This window comes from Acinonyx jubatus, chromosome A1, assembly GCF_027475565.1.
Source record: "Acinonyx jubatus isolate Ajub_Pintada_27869175 chromosome A1, VMU_Ajub_asm_v1.0, whole genome shotgun sequence".
Taxonomy (NCBI): domain Eukaryota; kingdom Metazoa; phylum Chordata; class Mammalia; order Carnivora; family Felidae; genus Acinonyx; species Acinonyx jubatus.
Window position 1 is genome coordinate 170,110,597 of NC_069380.1, and position 18,968 is coordinate 170,129,564.

The following is an 18,968-nucleotide window of genomic DNA, read 5'->3' on the forward strand; positions in this document are numbered from 1 at the left end:
GCCACGGTCCCTTCTCTCAGCTGTCTACCAGCATCGTGGGGAAAGTGACCATAGGGAACATGGTGCTAGTACAGGATGGAGAGTCAGGAGAGCTGAAGAGGGGATGTATATTAACATACAGACTGAAAGCAGATGAGCGTCTTCTCTTCAAACCAAAGAGAGCTATAAATGCTTTCTCTGGTCTTAGGAAGCCAAATGTGTAATGCATAGGTTGGAAGATGAACGCCACACACTCCTGCCTATTATCCGCAGAGCTCTGCACCGTGGCTTTACACGAATCAGGGGACACTTGGCTGTCTCTTGCTATTGTTCGGTTTAGGAGCACAAGGTGGCTAGGCGGGCAGAAGCAGATATTCTCCACCCCCCCACCCCCCCATAGCACGAGTCACTCACTACCATTCACCTGAGCACTGGGGCTGTTCCATACAGGGTGGAGTAATCTTTCTGAGTCTGTGGTATATTCCTCTAGACACTGACTTGGAATAAACTCTCCATCCCTTCTCCTGGCCTACAGTGCCCTGCATCACCTGGCTCCTGCCACTGAGAGTCTCTACAAAAGGCGAGCGAGATGAAGGGACTGCTTGTTAAGTTAAGGGACCAGAGGAGCAGGATAAGACAGGGACCAAATATTCCAGACTGAACAAAAGGTGCCTCATTTACAAATCAAAGCCACAACAAGGTATCACCTCACACCCATCAGGTTGGCCACTATTTAAAACAACCACCGGAGAAAATCACGTGTTGGCGAGGATGTGGAGACAAAATTAGAATCCTTGTGCTCCACTGGTGGGAATGTAAAAGGACGCAACCTCTGTGAAGAACAGTACGGCAGTTCCTCAAAAATTAAAACTAGAACTAGCCTATCATCCAGCAATCCCATGTCTCAATCCAGTTTCAAAAGAATTGAACATAGGGCTCAAACAGATACTTGTATGCCCATGTTCATAGCAACCTTATTCACAACAGTCAAAGGTGGACGCAACGCAAGTTCGCTGACCAATGAACAGGTCAACAAAATGTGGCCTATACAAAACAGAATGTCATTCAGCCTTAGAGAGGAAGGAAACTTGGACACATGCTACAACACGGATGAACCTCGAGAACATTATAGTAAGTGAAGTAAGCCAGTTAGGAAAGGGCAAGTGGAGGACTCCTCTTATAAGACGTACCTAGAGTAGAGGCAGAAAGAAGCACAGAGGTGACCATGGACTGGGGGGAATGGGGCAATACACACTTTCAGTTTGAGAGGATGACAAAGTCCCGGAAGTGGGTGGTGGTGAGGGTTGCACAACTCTGAATGTACTTATTGCCACTGAACTGCACGCTGGTCATGGGACGGCAGCATGAGGACTACACTGAGGCAGACTCGCTATAGTACCTCAGGCTGTGCTGTGCCTTATGTCACAAGGTGATGGCTTGGTCCCTTGTCTAGAGGACAAAGAGGAAAGGCCCTTCATACCGAATACACATTCTGTTAATGGAGTTAATGGAGGTTATTTTTATCTTTCCAAAGAAGAATCTCAAGTAGCACATAGCAAACACCACATGTAAGGGGGAAGGACAATAATCGGAACCAGGGAAAGGCTGAGGATGCAAATGGAGACTCACACAACTGCTGGGGCGGACACTTCCACTTAGCCCTGAGCTTCCTGGCAGCCAGAGCAAAAATGAAACATGTCCTGTCAGAAAGGAGGAAGCATGCCAGTTTCACAAGAGAGACAATGTGTTCTTAAAAACAAATGCTAAAAGAATTTAGGTATAAGGGACTTCACATGTGCTGTAAAGCGATGTGACTGCCAGTCTCCTCAGACACACTTTTAAACACAGACGAATTTCATGATTTCTTACACTAACCTTCAATTAAAATTAAGCTGTGGGCCATTAAAGTACAATGTGGAGGGAATTCTGGGAAGGCGTAAGTTCACACAGTCTTGGCTTTGTGCCTTTTAGTTGTTTAATTTGCTGGAAAGATGAAACAGAGGACACAGATGAATAAATGGAATGAGCATCTCCCTTTGGCCAGAGGAGGCAACTAGCCACCTGCAGTCCAGGATGTGTTGTGTTTGGACAAGAAGGGGTTGGTATCTGGCACAGCCCTTTTGGTTTTTTTGAAAACAGTTTTGAATTAATTGTCAACATTTGAAAGTCATTAGAATTTATGGCTATTGTTGTAAAATCAGGTCTGGCAATACTGGGCCTGGCTCCTCACACGACAACCATCTGTGGAGTGGCCAGCAGCTGGCCGCTTTGGACTCAGCATGGCCACGGTGCTCCTCTGCTTCCCTCACAGCCGCACACTGAACCCCACCTGCCACGTTCCCCCCCCCCCCCCCCCCATCCATCAGTCTGCAGCCCTGCCTCTGCTGTTAGTTCTAGATACAACTTTTCCCAGTTAGATTTCAGACAGGAGCTGAAGACAAGAGAGCTCAGGTTCATCTTCCAATGAGAACCCAGAGGCTTAGGTTTTTACGTTGCTGTCTGAGGGAAGACCCAAGTACTGGGAGAATCGGGAAAGAGGGTAAGAGGGTGTTCGTGGCTACGAAAACTAACCCAGACCAGCATTCTTGCTTGGTTAAACACACACAGTAGTTTTCTTCTTTCTTTCTCAGGATCAATGAAGCCTAGCTCTAGAGTTCCATACAAGAAACTATCCCAGAGTTAGTTCATTTTGCATCAGGTGTCAAAGGCTGCCTGTTCTCTGTTTTTTTGAACCCCCTGTAAAAGCCCTAACCCTGATAAAACATTAGACATTAGAAACACTTCCCCTGGTCCGCCCGATTCTGAGCTGTGCACCTTTACCAGAACAGCTCTGCTCCAAAACACGGTTGCAGCTTCAAGAGCTCACGCTCCTAGGGCTTCTGCTCCAGAGTTAACGGTCATTTGCCGGCTTTGTTTGGACGCTTCTCCCTCTCTTCTTCCTAGCAGCTGTTTTTCAGGCTTTGCCTCGAAATACCCTTTTTCTAGAAAGCCTTCCCTGATTACCCATGGTCTTAAAAAAAAAATTATTCCTTAAAATTTTTTTAAATCGTAGTGTAGTTGACACGCAACATTACATTAGTTTCAGGTGTAGAGCGTGGCGACTGGACAAGTCTATACACTATGCTGTGCTCACAAGTGTAGCTACAAGTGTAGCTCACAAGTGTAGCCACACAGCACAATTATAATGCCACTGACTATATTCCCTGTGCTGTGCCTTTCATCCCTGTGACTCCTTCATTCCAAAAGTGGAAGCCTATATCTCCCACCCCCTTCATGCATTTTGCCCACCCCCTACCCACCTATAGTCTTGTATTTACTTCTTTTTTGGAGGCATCGCATTCCCTGTAATTACTTATTAACTGACATATCGACCCTACTAGGTCCAGCCCTGGGGACCAATGACTGTTTATTAGTCCTTGTGTTCCCAGATGCTCACAACAGCGGGCACGGAGCAGTGCTCGAACAAGACCACCTGAGCTGAACGTGTAAAAGAAATGAAAGACTTTTTTGTGAATCAACTTTTACAAGTATCCAGTTTCTGTTAGTCGGCTCACTGGTAAAGAATCATCAAATCTAAGACCTATCACGTGGCATACCACACCCTGTTAAAAAGGCAGAAAGCTTTCAATCGGGTGGATCCCTAAGGTGGATGGGTCCACTCAAGTTACAGATGCTAGGCACAGTGAATTTGAGCAAGTCTTAGAGAGAGAAGCATCAGAAGGCCTGCTGTGAACAGTCCAAAGGCCTTACCTGTGTGGTGCAGCAGCCTAGGGCATAATCATAACTCCCACGGCCTTCCAAGGGCCAGCACACGTCCCCCCTACTGCTGTTTCGCCTGGGCATACATTGTGCCTTGTAAGGCAAGTCAAGTGGAGCAAAGGGCTACAGATTCTTTCAGCACTGCCCTAGACGTTCCATTAAGAGGCCAGATGTGAATTCCTAAGGATGTAACAGTTCGGCTGCTGTCGTGGCTCTAAGGCTGAAACCAGGAGGGCTGTGGCTTTCCTTTGTAAGCAGTCCCCTTCACACAGCATGCAGCAAGGAATAAGCAAAACCAGAACAAAGCAAGACAGAAAAGGAAGAAACAGAAGACAACAGAAGGGTCCGCAAGAAGGGAGTAAGACGGTATCCATAAAGGTTGCACACTGTGTAATGTACACAGGGCCTGTGTCTCCTGAAGACAGGAAGACTCAGAAGAACAGTGCTGTGATAGCTTAAAAGCACCTCAAGATTGCCATTAACGGACAAACTGATTATCATGAACTTCCTGTGGCAACACAGTACTAGTGAAGGCACATCATCACCCATGTATATTCTTGCAAAAACTACTAACCTCAAATCTAACACTAAAAAAAACCAATCAGACCATCTAGATTGAGGGACTCTACTAAGATGCTACTAACCTGGCCTCTTCAAAAAGGTCAATGTCATGAAAGACAAGAAAGGTGGGGGACCTGTTTTAGATTAAAGGAGCATAAAGAGACATGGTAACTAAATATCATGTGTGAGCCTTGACTGGATCCTGGATTAAACAAAAGCAACAAAAGACATTAATGGTACATTTGGGAAAATTTGAATATGGACTATATATATCGTTCCATCTGGGTTAAAATTCTCGGGTATGATAAAAGTGCTATGGTTAAAAAAGAGAAGTTCCCCGTTCTTAAGAGGTTTGTGCTGATATATTTAGGGTGAGGCATGAAGTGAGTTGCATGATGTCTGCAACTTACTTTCAAAGAGTTCAGAAAAAAAATTCATGCATGTGCGCAAAAATCAAATAACAAAAATCGCATAACATTAACAGCTAGTGAATACAGGCAATGGGTTTATAGGGGTTCATTTTACTCTTTATGTAAGTTTGAAGTTTTTCAAAATAAAAAGTTGAGGGGGAAATAAATACTTGAGCATTCAAGGCCAGAAGGTACGACAGAGCATGGACACACTGAGTCTAGATTTAATGTAGGGACCCCTGTGATGTTCGATTTCTCCGTGCAGCTACGAGAACCAGAATGCTTTCTGGAAAGTGTCACTGCCACACCCAAATTATCCCCCAAGACCACAGACATGAGTCAGGCTGGGAGCCACCAGCTACCATGCCGGCTGGGTCCTAACTTCGCTGGAAGGGATGTGTTTCTTTTCCCAAAAGAAACCAAGTTATACTTTAAGGATTTTTTTTTTATGTTTATTTATTTTTGAGAGAGAGACAGAGACAGAGCATGAGCAGAGGAGGAGCAGAGAGAGGGAGATACAAAAGCAGGCTCCAGGCTCCGAGCTGTCAGCACAGAGCCCGACACGAGGCTCGAACCCATGAACCGTGAGATCATGACCTGAGCCAAAGTCAGATGCCAAACCTACCTAGCCACCCAGGCGCCCCTGTACTTTCAAGACTTCTATTTCAGCCCAAACGTACCAGCCTGAATTTGTTTTCATTTCTGCTAATGTCACTTTGCAGTTTTAACACGCTTTGTTTCTCTGCAACATCACCTCTGATCACTCTCTCCCCAAGCTCACTAACCTCTGGTCCAAATGGTCCTTCCTCAGTGCCTGGATCTTCCATTTCAGCTCAAGGGCCTTTTTCAGACAGGCCCGTCTCAAGCCTCAAGAGCCAAGAGTGGCAGTGCGGAGCAGGCTGTCAGTACCAGTCCCAGACCCCGGGGCTCTCACTGTGGTAGGGATGGGAAAATTTCCAAAGCTTCCAGGAGAAGGGAGGAGATGTGCCTCTGACATCCAAATATGGTTGACACAATCCTTTCTCCCAGGAACAATGGCCACAGTGCTGGTCCGGGTTATAGTAACACAGATGAAGGTCCCGTACTTTATTCCCATTACAGATTAAAGCAGGCTTTCACAGGCTGGTCTTGGAAGCGAACACTCCCTTATAATGCTGGTTTTAAGGAAAAACATGTCATGCATTTCCAACAATCAAAAAAACAATTTCACCTGAAGAAACACAGCCTGTTTAAAAAATTGAGACAACTTACATTATAAAAGGAGTTCCTGAATCCCAACATTTATGGAAACTCGCTTCGAATGAATGTGGTGGAGTCTTTTCGAAAAGTGTCTTTTCGGGGGCTAAAAAACGATTTGAAACATTTTCCTCAAATTGTACTCAAGTCACATAAACTGAAGTAGAGCAGTGACCCTGCCTGCTTTCAAGCTTGATTACTGTAAGGAAAGTTCCAGAATGATTTCCAATGCACTCCTCACTCTGCCCTGTTGACATTCGCAGACAGGTCTTATTTGACCAGGCTCAGATCCCATGGAGAAAGCACACAGCCACCTCAAAGAGTCCTCCAGTGAGTCAATGTTCAGAACTTCAAAGTCTCCTCTAGGCTTGGTTCTCAGGGATGACCAACACTGTGCACGGCTTAGGGGAAATGTAGCCGCCCAGTTAAAGTGAGGAGAAGGAAAAACAAAAAGGCAACAAAAGGCTTGGCCTATTCCATCAACTACTCAAGATGCTATTTTCAGTCCCATCTAACCTTTCCAACCTGTGGCCTGGTTCCTCAAAGTTCCATAAACAGGTTATAAATGATTTGACTGTCAAACATTTTTTGCTGCAGGATCCATTCTAATCACCCTCATTCCTAATAACATGCAAATTTTCTCCAGACAGGCTCCCTTGCCTTTGTCAACACTTCTCTCCAACCCTACAGAAATCGTTTTTGGAGGAGGCAGGGCTGCCTTTCCCTGCCCCGACCCCCCTTTCTCCTCACTGGGAGTGGCTGCTTGACACTTTGGAACATTTTTCCTGAAGCCATTAAGCCTCATCGGCCATTAAGCCGGGAAAATCTGGCTTTAACGTTAAACATATTTCATAGTCACAGCTGTGCCAAAGAGCCAGGTTTCATGTGTAAATTCTTCCTTGGTTGTCCTCCAAAAACTATGCATAAGGAGGAAATCTCTATCTAAATGATCCCACCAGCAAACAAGGTATCATATGCTTCCTTTCATCCCCAAGGGTGGAATAGTTGGGCATTGCTAGATCCCAGAAAAGAAGAATTTCTCACCTAAAACAGAAGAGATCTCAAAATAAGGAGCAGAACCCAACGCAGGCTGTGCAAAGGTCCACTGGATCAAGGATTTTGTTTTACAAACAATTGCTCCAGATGAGCTCTGCTGTTCCATTAGCAGAGCTGGGAGAGCAGCCTGCTGGAGAGTGTGCCACACACGCACGAATATGCACACACATTTGTGTTCTGCTCTATGGCAAGAGCCAGAATCGTTTGGCCTAAAAGTGTTGTTTCTAAGATGGAGGTCTGCAAAATCTCGATTAACAACAAATACTCTGCTACGAAGCCAGGTGCTGTGATCACACAGCTGCTCCCTAAATTCCCCCATCAGCACTAGAGACCTCAAAGGATCGCAGTTAAGTGGAACACACTAACCGTAGGCACGTTTTACAATTTAGGCAGAGGCACGTAAGAGCAAAGCCATCTACAGAAACACGGGCGCCAACAACAGTAACAACTGCTTAGCTGTGTGGCCTTGGACAAATGACTCACCCCCTCTGAACTCTGTTAGCCCAATTTTACAGATGAGGAGATTTACAGGGCCTCCTTTCAAGGCTGAAGATTAAACATGAAGATGCATGTAAATGCTCGACACAGAGTGAGCAAAACACGTTATCTGTTCTAGCCACCCTCTCCCTAACTAGAGCTCTTTGCCAAATTGAGGGAATAAAATTCCCAAGCCGTAATGCCTACCTTGTCTTTGTCTACTTAATTACCTTTATTTTCCAAACAACTGTGTGACCAGGTTTGAACAGAGGTAAAGCAATTTATTTTAAGATGCCGTGTGACACTGCTGGGATCTGTCTCCTTCATAGGACTGGTTAGGTGTGTCGAAGCACTTTCTAAATTGCTGGTTTACTCCTTCAGGGCCCAAGGACACCACCTAGGAGCCAGCTCACTGACTGGGTAGCCTGGCTCTGATGGGTGGGGTCGGAAAACAAGAAAAGTGCTTCTGATGAAGGGAGCAGATTGGACTTAACTCCTGCTATCTTGAATGAAGACTGGTGAATATACTGCAGCAAATTCTGCCTATAAAATCTGGCTCAAGAAAACCTCTGGGTTGCTAATGCAGGTTTGCAAATATAGCAACCATAATGAAATGGCTGCTTTTTAATGATTTCCTATAACGGTGTTTATATGTGGAAGCTTTTTCCCCTATTGAAGCCATTTAATTGGAAAATGGCAAAGGATTAAGAAGGGGCAGCCGTCCAGTTCCGATGAACGCACACAGGGGCGGCACTCTGCAGAAGCCCTGATGCGCTCCTCCTCCTTGATGTCCCTGTGCCTGCCCTCCTCAGGGACCCGGCAGGTGCCAGCCCTCTGCCTCCTAGGCTCTCCCCCTGCATCGCTCCCGCCTGTCCCCCGAGTTCTGCTAGATGTGACCTCTGGGATGTATTTTCCGATGCTCTTGCCCAAGGGTGTTGCTAGGAGCCCCTGTCCACCTCCTCTTGTGGCCCTTACCTCAGTGCTGGTCATTCCCTGTTTTCTTGTGTGCATCCTCTGGAGAGCCGTGAGCTCCCAGACGGCATTCCCTAACACTTAGTACTGGGGGCCTCCTCTGTGTGGGCACTGTTATACTGGCACACAGGACAGCGGAAGTCCCTGCCCTCGTGGTGCCTGCATTCTAGATTCCAGTGTGAGGGACTGGTAACCACTGGTAATGCACAGTGAAATAAATGCACATACAATGTGTCACCAGGAAGCACTAAGTGCTGTGAGGAGAAATGAAGGCAGAAAAGGAGGACAGCACCTGGCAGTGAGGGTGAGGGAAGGCCACAGTGCTCCACCAGGGCCCTCTGACTGGGGCTGGCCAGCAGCCATGCACAGGAAGCCGAGGGTTGGCTCTGGGAAGGAGCACTCCAGGCAGAAGGAGCAGGGAGACAAGATGAGCTGGTCAGGCGTGAAGGGCAGCAAGGAGGCCAGTGTGGCCACAGCTGGGGGAAAACGAGGGATGGTTAGGGAGGGGGCCGCCTGAGGTAGGAGATGCTCAGCTCTGTGGGGGCCTATTGTCAATGGTCAGGAATCGGGATGTTACTCTGGGTATGAGAGAACAAAGTGTGAGAGTACAGATATCTGAGGGCAGATCCTGTGACTCATATCCCCCTTGCACAGCACCCAGTGAGTTATTCAACAGATGAATAAGGGCCGCCTGTGTGGGCAGAGAACACATACAGGCATTGCGTCGACAGAGTCCTTTCCACCAGGAGCTCAGTCCCATCAGCAAAGGTACGATCCCTGGCTATAACAAACATATATTTGTAATGAGGAAAAGGATGGAAAGAAAGGATTTGAGATTAATGATTTGGAAAAACTAAGCCAGCTCATAGCGCAGACAGCCTGAGCTATCGAATGCTCCATCAGGAGCCCCGAGAAGCCCCACCAGAAAGATGCCCGGTCCACTCAGGCAGGTTTATCCCCCCACTCCCCCACTTTGCTTAAGCAACATTGTTGGAGTATTGGGCACTGATTTAATTTCATAAAACACTTTCAGAGACATGAATGGAGGGATCAGTATAGGCACATCTCTCTGCTTGAGTGGGAACATCTTGGCCGTCAGCACCTGTCCCACTCCCAAGGCTGGAAGACGGAGTCCAGAAGCCTGGGACCACAAAGGTTTGAGACCCCGATGCTGATAGAGCAGCACGTGGGACTTGAGCCCACAGCTGGGATGGTCCCAGGAGATTGTGTGTGTTCTAATTTAAGGACTGGGATATGGGTTCAGGTGAGTTTAGAGAGGCAGTTTCAGCCTGAAGCCAAGAGCTTGAGGACCTAGAAGGTGTCTCCACTCCTCACTCCTTTTCTGTTGAGGTCACATCGGTTTCAGTTTACAGCTCTCAGTGACTTTGCTGGCATTAGGAGCAATCCATCCTGCTGACCTCTTCCTTCCTTTTTGAGTTCTCTCTGCCCCGCTGGCTTCCTAAACATGGCTCTCCTCGTTTCCTTCCTACACCTTTGGCTGGCCGACTGCTTGATGGACTCACCGACTGCTTTACTTGTTCATTCCAGCAAGTATCTCTGGACACACACCGTGTACCAGGCCTGGTGGTGGGCTCTGGAACTCTATTAGTAGAATAAATATACTTCTGCCCAGTGGAGTTTAGTGGGAGAGTCAGTCAAGCAAAGAACTAGAAATATATCATTTAAAATTTCAATTCGAAGGGCACCTGGGTGGTTCGATAGGCTAAGCGTCTGACTTCGGCTCAGCTCATCATCTCACCGTCTATGAGTTCAAGCCCCACATCAGGCTCTGTGCTGACAGCTCAGAGCCTGGAGCCTGCTTCGGATTCTGTGTCTCCCTCTCTCTCTCTGCCCCTCCCCTGCTCACGCTCTGTTTCTCTCTCTCTCAAAAATGAACAAACATAAAAAAACCTTTTTTTTTTTTTAAATTTCAATTCAGTAGAAGGAACAAGTGGGGCAGCAAAGAGTCAACTCAGGAACGTACACAGACTGGTGCTCACGAGATGCTTTCAGAGGAGATGCATTTAAACTGAGACTAAAATGATGAGAGGCATGTCCCTGCCAGGAGCTCTATAGAGTCTCCTCTTCAGCTGGCGGCCCCCAAAGCCCAGGCTCCCATTCCCTGTACTCCTCACTCTATGCATGGCCTCCCACTGCTTCAGCAACTATCTGCAATAACCCAGTGTCTCCTAACTGCTTTCCTTCAGCCTAGACCTCTCCTCTTGGCTTCTTATGTATACCTGCTGCCTTCTGAAGCATCTACACCCACAGACTTCGAGACAGACACCTCAGACTTATGCCCACACAAAACATATGACCTCCACCCTACATTCCCATCCCCTCAAGTAAAAGAAAACCAAACAAAACTCGAAGCAAAACCACCTGGCTCTTTTTCCTGTGCTCCTGTGCTGGCGACTGGCAGCATCATCCGTCCATTGTACAATCCAGACACTTAGAGAACATCTCCATACACACACTTTCTCCTTTCACCCTCTGTTTCTATTCCTTCAGCAGATCTTGCCAGTTTTATACCTTTCTGGATCTCAACTACCACCACCCTGATCCTAGAGATAATTGTGCCCATTGAGACATTAGCAATGGTTTCCTAGCTGGCCTCCCCCATTCATACTTTTTGTTTTTTTAACGTTTATTTATTATTAAGAGACAGAGAGACACAGAGTGTGAGCAGGGGAGGGGGAAGACAGAGGGGGAGACATAGAATCCGAAGCAGGCTCTAGGCTCTGAGCTGTCAGCACAGAGCCCGACGTGGGGCTCGAACTCACAAACTGTGAGATCATGACCTGAGCCAAAGTTGGTTTCCCAACCAACTGAGCCACCCAGGCGCCCCACTTTTTGTTTTTTTTAATGTTTATTTATTTTTCAGTGAAAGAGTGAGAGAGTGAGAGCACACAGTTATGCAAGCGCATGTGGGGGAAGGGTGGGGGGCGGCGGGGACAGAGGATACAAAGCAGGCTCTGCACTGACAGCCCGTGAGATCATGACCTGAGCTGAAGTCAGACGCTTAACCCACTGAGCCACCCAGGCCCCATTCATTCTTGATCCACCAATTCTCTTACTACAGAACGATTGATTCAAAATGCAAATCTGATCATCTCACCCCCTTCCCCCACTACTAAAACCTTTCAGTGGTTTCTTGTGCATCCTTGAATATAGGTCAACCTTCCTCACATGGTCTATAATATCTTGCATGCTATGGCCCCTACCTATCTCTCCAGCCTCCGTCTCACACCTCTGGGCCCTCCATACATGATGAGCTTTTTTCATCTCCTAGAATGCATCCACTTCCCCCACCCTCCCCTGAATGCATCTCTTCATTTACTTGGTTAATTTCTACTTACCCTCCAGCTCTCAGCTCAAATGTCACTTCCTAGAGGAAGCTATTCTAGAATCTTAAACTGAATCAAATTCCTTTGATAAACTCTCATGGTACTGTGTTCCTAAATTTTATAATGAATATAAATGTGTACTATTAAAGTCTCTCCCCAGTGAAATTTTAGGTTCCAAGAAAGTTACACTATATTTACAGCTCCTTCTTTTTCCTCCACCTCCCCCCTATATGTGACCATTTCCTAAGATATGGTTGGTGCTCCTCCTCCTTCTGACCCCACACGCTTTGGACCACAGAGATCACCTTACCTCGTAACTTCAAAGGCTTTATCCTCAACCCCAATCTCTCCAAAGATCCAGTTAAGCATCTCCAAGCAGACCAGTGGTTTTGCAACATTTTGTGGGTTGACTACAGCCCACAGCTGAAATGTTTCATTTCGCAACTTACTACATACATACACACACACACTCAACAAATAAGTCTCATGAAGCAGCATTGTCATTCTATTTTTTTCCTATATGATTTCACTTTAAAAGTATTTTTCATATAATCTCAAGATCCACTATCAGGTCACGACCTGCAGTTTAAAATACCAGGTATTCCCAGATGGGCATTTCTCTACAACCTCAAACATAACGTATCTATTTCCCAACTCATTTCTCAACCAAACTTCCTGACTAAGAAATATGAGCATGTCCTTAGTCACTTAGGATCAACATGTTGGAGTTATTTCAGATTCCTTCTTACCCAACAGTTGCTAAAAACGATTGGTTCTTCCACTATAATGTGTTGCCACCCATTCCATCCTTCCCATCCCCGCCATCATGGTTCAGATTTTACTCGAACTTGGAACACTACAATAGCCTTTTCCTTACTTCCAGATTTTTCAAATAGAGGTGGCATATGTTTGAATCACAAATATCAGGGCAGAAAGCTAATTCAGCTCTTCAGTTCCAATAAAGGAGCATATAAGGGACCTTCAAATGGATATGCCTTCATCTACTCACCAAACTCCTTGACTAATTAAATTTTAATTCAGGCTGCCTCATATTTCTAAAATTCCCATTACAATCCAGAAATCAAACTCTGGTTTCATGCAATGGCAGGCAGACTCACCCATGTCAGCGGTGACCATGGTGGACTGGTTTTCAGGGATGGAGACAGAGGTCTGGTCTTGGTCCATGCTTCGAGAGTCTTCGTTGACCTCGTGCTGACTCTGGCTGAGTTCTGATCGCAGTTCTGAGTACTCATCTTCCTCCCTGAGAAAAAAGGAGAGTCAGCTACCACTGACAGAGATAGAAGACAAATTCCTAGAGAACATGGCTTTGAAGGGCAGGAAAGAAATTCAGAGAGAAACAGATCTTCCCCACCCTATCCCCTCAGCCATATGAACTAGCTAGGACTCTTTTCAGGCCAGATAAATGGTTAGTCACATCCACAGTCAGTATGTGAAACTGAAAGGTTGCTTCTGTGTCCACACACACACACACACACACACACACACACACTGAACAAGATTCATCTAACAGCCCACTAGAAACTTTTTTCCTTTAAAGATTTCCTGAAGAAATTAGATTTCTTCACCTCCTCAAATTCTGAGGTACAAAAGAACCCAAGATCCGAAGCAGTGTTAGTCTGAGTATGGAGGCTACAGTGGGCAAAATAAGCAGGAGTCTGGTGCACAGGAATGTCACATCCCATCAGCTGGAGAGTCCCACTGGTGGGCTTTCTCCTTGGAAGGGGATGTAAAAAGGTGTTGGGGCTGGAGCTACCAGAAAACCAGTACCTCACCTGTGCAGATCAAACTGGATGCTTTGAGAGGTATGTCTAATAAATACCACGCTTACTTTCCCCAAAGTAAGTCAGTGGCATTAGGGGATGGGAAAAGGTGGGGAGAGGAGAAAAATGGACACAGTGAGTGAGTGCACCCCTCTCAGTAGTCTGTTTCCACCAGTTAGCACTTGTAACAGGAAGACAACATTTAAATGCTGCCATACACACACACACCCACCCCTTCTCAGCCCTTCACAGTCCCTCAGTCTTTGGTTCCTGAATTAGCTATGAGCAAGCGAAGGAAACTTAAAATTGTACCAAGTCTTTCAAAGCACATGCATGCCTCTTCCTCACATCACCACCATCACTACACACACAACGGACACAGACATGGAGAGCACAACATTAACTCCCTCTGAAGCATCTACTTAGCAAGTAGATGAGAAGAGCCAGAAGAGAAAAGAAGAGAAAGCCAGAAGAGCCAGAAGAGAAAACTGTCAGGGGATTTACTATGGGGGTGGAAAGCCCATAGGTGTCTATGAAGAAAGCCAAGAAGAGAAGTCCCCTTGGCTTGGCATTCACTTAAAGTAGTTGACAGCAGGAGGGCAGAAAATCTTACAGTCTTGGGTTTGGGGTGGACCAAGATGGTGATGGCTGACCACTGGAATCTGCAGAAGAGGCAACTGCCATTTTAAGCTGGGGAGACACATCTATAAACTAAAGAATGTGAAGAACTCTCCAGAGTTCTTAGTTCACTTCAGAAATCAGTATCCTCACAGGGAAGGAATTCAGCTGAGCCCCTGCTTTATAAGGTGTTTTTAATAAAAGCCATCCTGAAATCTGGGGAGACTTTGAATAGATATTAAGCCCCCAGACATGCAAAATATGAATTAGAACGGGAGTAGTGAAGGCAAAAAATATAGGTTAATGTTCTATGAATAAGTTAATTATTAGCCACCTGCAAAGCTAACAATAATTAGGTTTAGGAATGAAAACAATTAAAAAGTACCTTAAGAGTAGCCTTTTTGGTCCAGAGGGTAATTGTGTCCTGATACATCAGTTCTCCTTTCAATCAGCACTTAGAAATCTGATTTTAGTTAACGGGAGGTTTTGTGTGTGATGAATAAATTACCTTTGTTGCATGGCCAATGTAATCAGCTTCAGCTTGGCTGAGACTCTTTTACAGCCAAGAAAGCCAGATAAATGCTGCTGTATCTCTGGTATAAATGGCATTTGCAAAATCATTAATAGCCACCTTAAACACTTCTGGCTTGGCAGGTTCTAAAACATACAGTGGCTGCCAAATCTCCTGCTTTGTAAGGAATTACTTCTAGGGATTATTAGGATGAACTTTATACAGCAATGAAGAGGGAAGGGGTAGGAAAAGGAGGCTGTTGATTGCAGGGGCCATTCCTTACCGAGGTCAGAGCACACTCTGAAGGAGAATCACACCATACTAGAAATTTTATCTTAGGCAGAAGACTTTCAGGGTCATGAAATGTAAAGCAAGGATCCTTGGTCAATGTATCTGAGCACCAAAATAAGGACAGGAAAGCAAAGACCAGATGGATGCTGTCTTCCGGGAGTCAAATGTGTTCACAACAAATTCTAACCTAAGAAGGATGCTGTGTGTGGGCACAGGAGGGGCGTCTGGCACTGCAGGTGAGTAGTGACCAGGGAAGACTCCTGGCTTTCTTCACAGACACCTACGGGTTTTCCATCCTCACCGTTTGTTTTGAATGTGAATGACGATGGGAACGGAGAGGAACAAGTGACCAGTAGAGCTGAGACCACATGGGGTGCAGGATAGCAACATGAGGCTGGAGGGAAACTCAGGCTGCATGTTGAGTGGGCAATTTTGATCAGAAGGAGAACTTACTGTACTGAAGGAGGCAAATCATGAGGGTTAGACGGTAGAAATAAAAAGAAAATGAGTGAAGTCCAGGAACTCGGAAAGAAGTGTGTGCTGCTGAGCTGTCATATGGAAACAGAACAAGCAGGAGGGAAGTGTGGAAGGTCTAGGTTCTCGACCCCAAAGGGAGGGGCTGAGCTGAGCACACAAAATCTCTGGGTAAGATTCCTCCTTATGGTAATCGTGTTGAGCACTATAGTACAAACCAGCATGTGCAAACAAAGTAAATAGCAATTAGAGGCAGAAAGCAACCTTGTGAGATCAGGCCAGGTTTTGTACCACGAAGAATGAGGTATAAAAATGGTTACACAGAATCTAAATATTAAAGTTGGTGCAACCTTGCTATTTCTCCCACTGACTTTGGTTAAAGAATTCATAGAGCTGCATATTCTTATCATCTCCTGAACATCATGACTGGGATCATTCTTGAAAAGAGGCTGGACTCTGGGACTGAGAAAGAACAAAAGCCAATTCGCTCAGGGCCTTTTGTAAGCTGATAGTCAATCTGTGATTGCAGAATATGTAGAACACTCATGCTTGAGGTCTTCTCTCTACTGTGTTATTCGGGAGCACGGTTCACCCAGAGCAATAGAGCGAGAAATCAGAAACATCCCACCGGTGCCAGCAGTTTTACAAAAGCAAGAATATGAGGTGTGTTTTCAAGGCTGCTCGGTGCGACAGGAGTCTCCTGGCTGGTAAAGGTCTAGTTAACAACACAGCATCAGTGCCTCAAAGTGACTTCATTATTTGCTTCTTTCTGTTATGTATACAGTCGCTCTTGGCAAACGATAACTTATTTTGGGGGGGGCGGGGGGAGGAAGAGAACCTCCCCAAAGAACACCAGCTGCCAGTGACGCTGGTGAAAAGGAAGAAAACATGAAAAGATCCAAGAAGTGACCATTTTAAGCCAAAAAAAAAAAAAAACCCCAAAGCCAAAAACGAACAAAAAAACCCCGGAAGCTTTGATATACTGATAACTGTTGATAATTAGACACTATTGTGGTAGTTTCGCAATTATGGAATTACAAAGTTCTCAGGTGTCTCTCTTTGGAACATCAAGAATCATCTCACAGAATTCTAAATGTACCTTGTTTCATTTCATTCACTTAGAAGCATTTGTGAAGTGCTTCCAAATTGCTCTTAGAGTAGCAATGATTAGTGCTTGCTACTAGCTTAAACGACAAAACAAAAGAAAAACGCTCCCAAGGAGGCAGGCATTAGATTGTCCCCACCACCTGTGTAACTAAGCTGTGGCAGAAAAGTCCCAGACTGGCAGAGATCTTAGGGCTCATCAAAGCTGGGATCAATACCTTTATTTTACGAACAAGGCAGTTGAAGCTTCAAGAGGCTTAAGCAGTTTACCCAAGATTCTACAACTAGTGAGCAGTACAGCGTCACTCCTAAATTTAGGACCAGTGAAACAACAATCAAATATGGTGACCCATGGAAAAGATTTTGTTGTTGTTGACGATGATTTTTAAAGATTCCTTCTCATTATTGGCTAGGGATGAAATGATCCCTTTTCGGAAAAGGGAACAGTCAATGAAAGTGTAATTCTTATCCTGCTTTCCAGACCTTAAGCTGAAGTACTATGGAATTAGTAGTATTTGATATAAATATTATTTCATTAGCAATCCCCATGCCTTTTTATTTTGGCATGCACATTCATGCCTTGTCACTGGATTGATTTGTGAATAAGACGTGGATGGACATCTGCCTGCCTTGACACCTGTCAGTCAACTATGTCCAGCTACCCCAGCCTACCTGACCCAGTGGGGGGTTTTGCTGAACTACATTCTTCTTATAAGTAAAGGCAGACTTGCCTTGAAATGCCATCATTCTTTTAAAGAACAAAGATTTTTTTAGATACAAGGAGGAAATGTATCCCTTTCAGCTCTTTTAGAAGATCTAAAGCAGGAAATCAGTGATGAGCCCTGATTCTTCCTGCAATTCCATCTCTCCCTATTTTTCCATCTAGCACAAAGCAAGATCAGTCTCATCTATGAATCTTTTGGTGAATAATTGGGCAAATGGAAAGGTCAGGCTCATGGAGCAGGCATGAGATTTTAGGGGCTAGATTATGTTAGAGTAGATGGAGACTTTGGATATTATCTCTGTTGGCAAATGAAGAGCATTTTGCAGACAAAGAGGCAGAAGAGTGAAGTGGGAGGGAGGTAACACAGATAGGCGGGGTCAGCTTTTTAGGGCTACAGCCCTTCAAGGTGAAAGGTGGGGAGAGAGCACCCAGGGTAAGAGCCAAGGCTGAGGGTCAATCTTAGGGACAGAAGAAATGATCTAGGTCCTAGGAGTTCAAGAAGAACATACCAGGAAGGAGAGAAGATTTAGGGGCACAGGCTGCAGAAAAGGACCAGAAACAAGAAAAGGTCACTGGAGTTTTCAGTTAAGAAGTCACTGGTAGTTTTCAAAGAAGTATCGTAGCCTAGGCTACTGTATAAAATACTGTGGACTAGCTTAAACAATAGGACCTTATTTTCTCTTAGTTCTAGACTTTGGTTTGAAGTCCAAACAAAATCAAGGTGCCCACAGGGTCAGTTTCTGGTAAGGGCTTTCTTCCTGGCTTACAGATGGCTGCCTTGTCACTGTGTCCTTACACGGCAGGGAGAGAGTGTACCTGTGAGCAAGCCCTCTGGTGTCTCTTCTTATAAGGGCACTCACTACAAGCACCATATGGTCCCCATCCTCCTGACCTCAACTAAACAGAATTATCTCCCCAAGACCCCAACTCCAAATGCTATAACATTGAGGGGGCAGGGCTTCAACATATGAATTTGGAGACATAATTCAGTCCCTAGCAAAAGAAACTTCAGCAAACTGTTGCACTCAGAAGCCAGACAGCCGTGGGCTAACAAGCAACAGGAAACGGAAGCGGAAAACATGACTGATCGTGAGAGCCGGCAGTGAAAGGGTGATGTTATGAGAGTAGCTTTTGGGCAAAGAAAATGATCTCCTCAGGAAACAAGAGTTCATGTTTAATTTGCTTAGAACCCACCCACCCCTCCATTCCAAAGTGAGCTACTGATGTATTTTTCCATTTTCCCCATCCCATTATATAACCTCTCCAAGTCAGATGAGCATTTAAAACAGCCATTCATAATATACAGTTAAGTGAAAAAGCATAGATTACAAAACATTGTGCGTGCTATGATCCAATTTATTTAAAATATTCATGAATAAAATTTTTTAGAAGGCCATATATACAAAATGTTCAGTGTTTATTCCTAGGAGATGGGATTTAGGATGCATTAGGCAGGGTTCAGTTAGGAACATAAACTACAGTGGATGTTTCAAGTAGAAGAAATTTAATTTAGGCAGTTCCATGCTTGCATAACGGTTAGAAGAACCAGAAAAGTGTGGGTGGAGGCCACCAGGAGCTGTCACATTTGCCATCACAGTTGTGGACCCCCCCCAAAAGTCAGGTAACTACCTCTGCCTTTACACCTGCGCACAGCCCCAGGCTCTGGCC

General features: G+C 45.4%; 1 protein-coding gene across 4 annotated transcripts in view; it reads right to left on the minus strand.

The window, feature by feature from the left end:
• The window catches only part of MCC (MCC regulator of WNT signaling pathway), a 425,462-nt gene that overhangs the window by 76,349 nt on the left and 330,145 nt on the right, over positions 1-18,968 (minus strand). For all 4 annotated transcript variants that reach the window (XM_027035816.2, XM_027035812.2, XM_015070216.3 and 1 more), the window contains one exon: positions 12,916-13,058. In XM_027035816.2, coding sequence (XP_026891617.1) covers positions 12,916-13,058 — 143 coding nt within the window. The remainder of the gene's footprint in view (positions 1-12,915; positions 13,059-18,968) is intronic.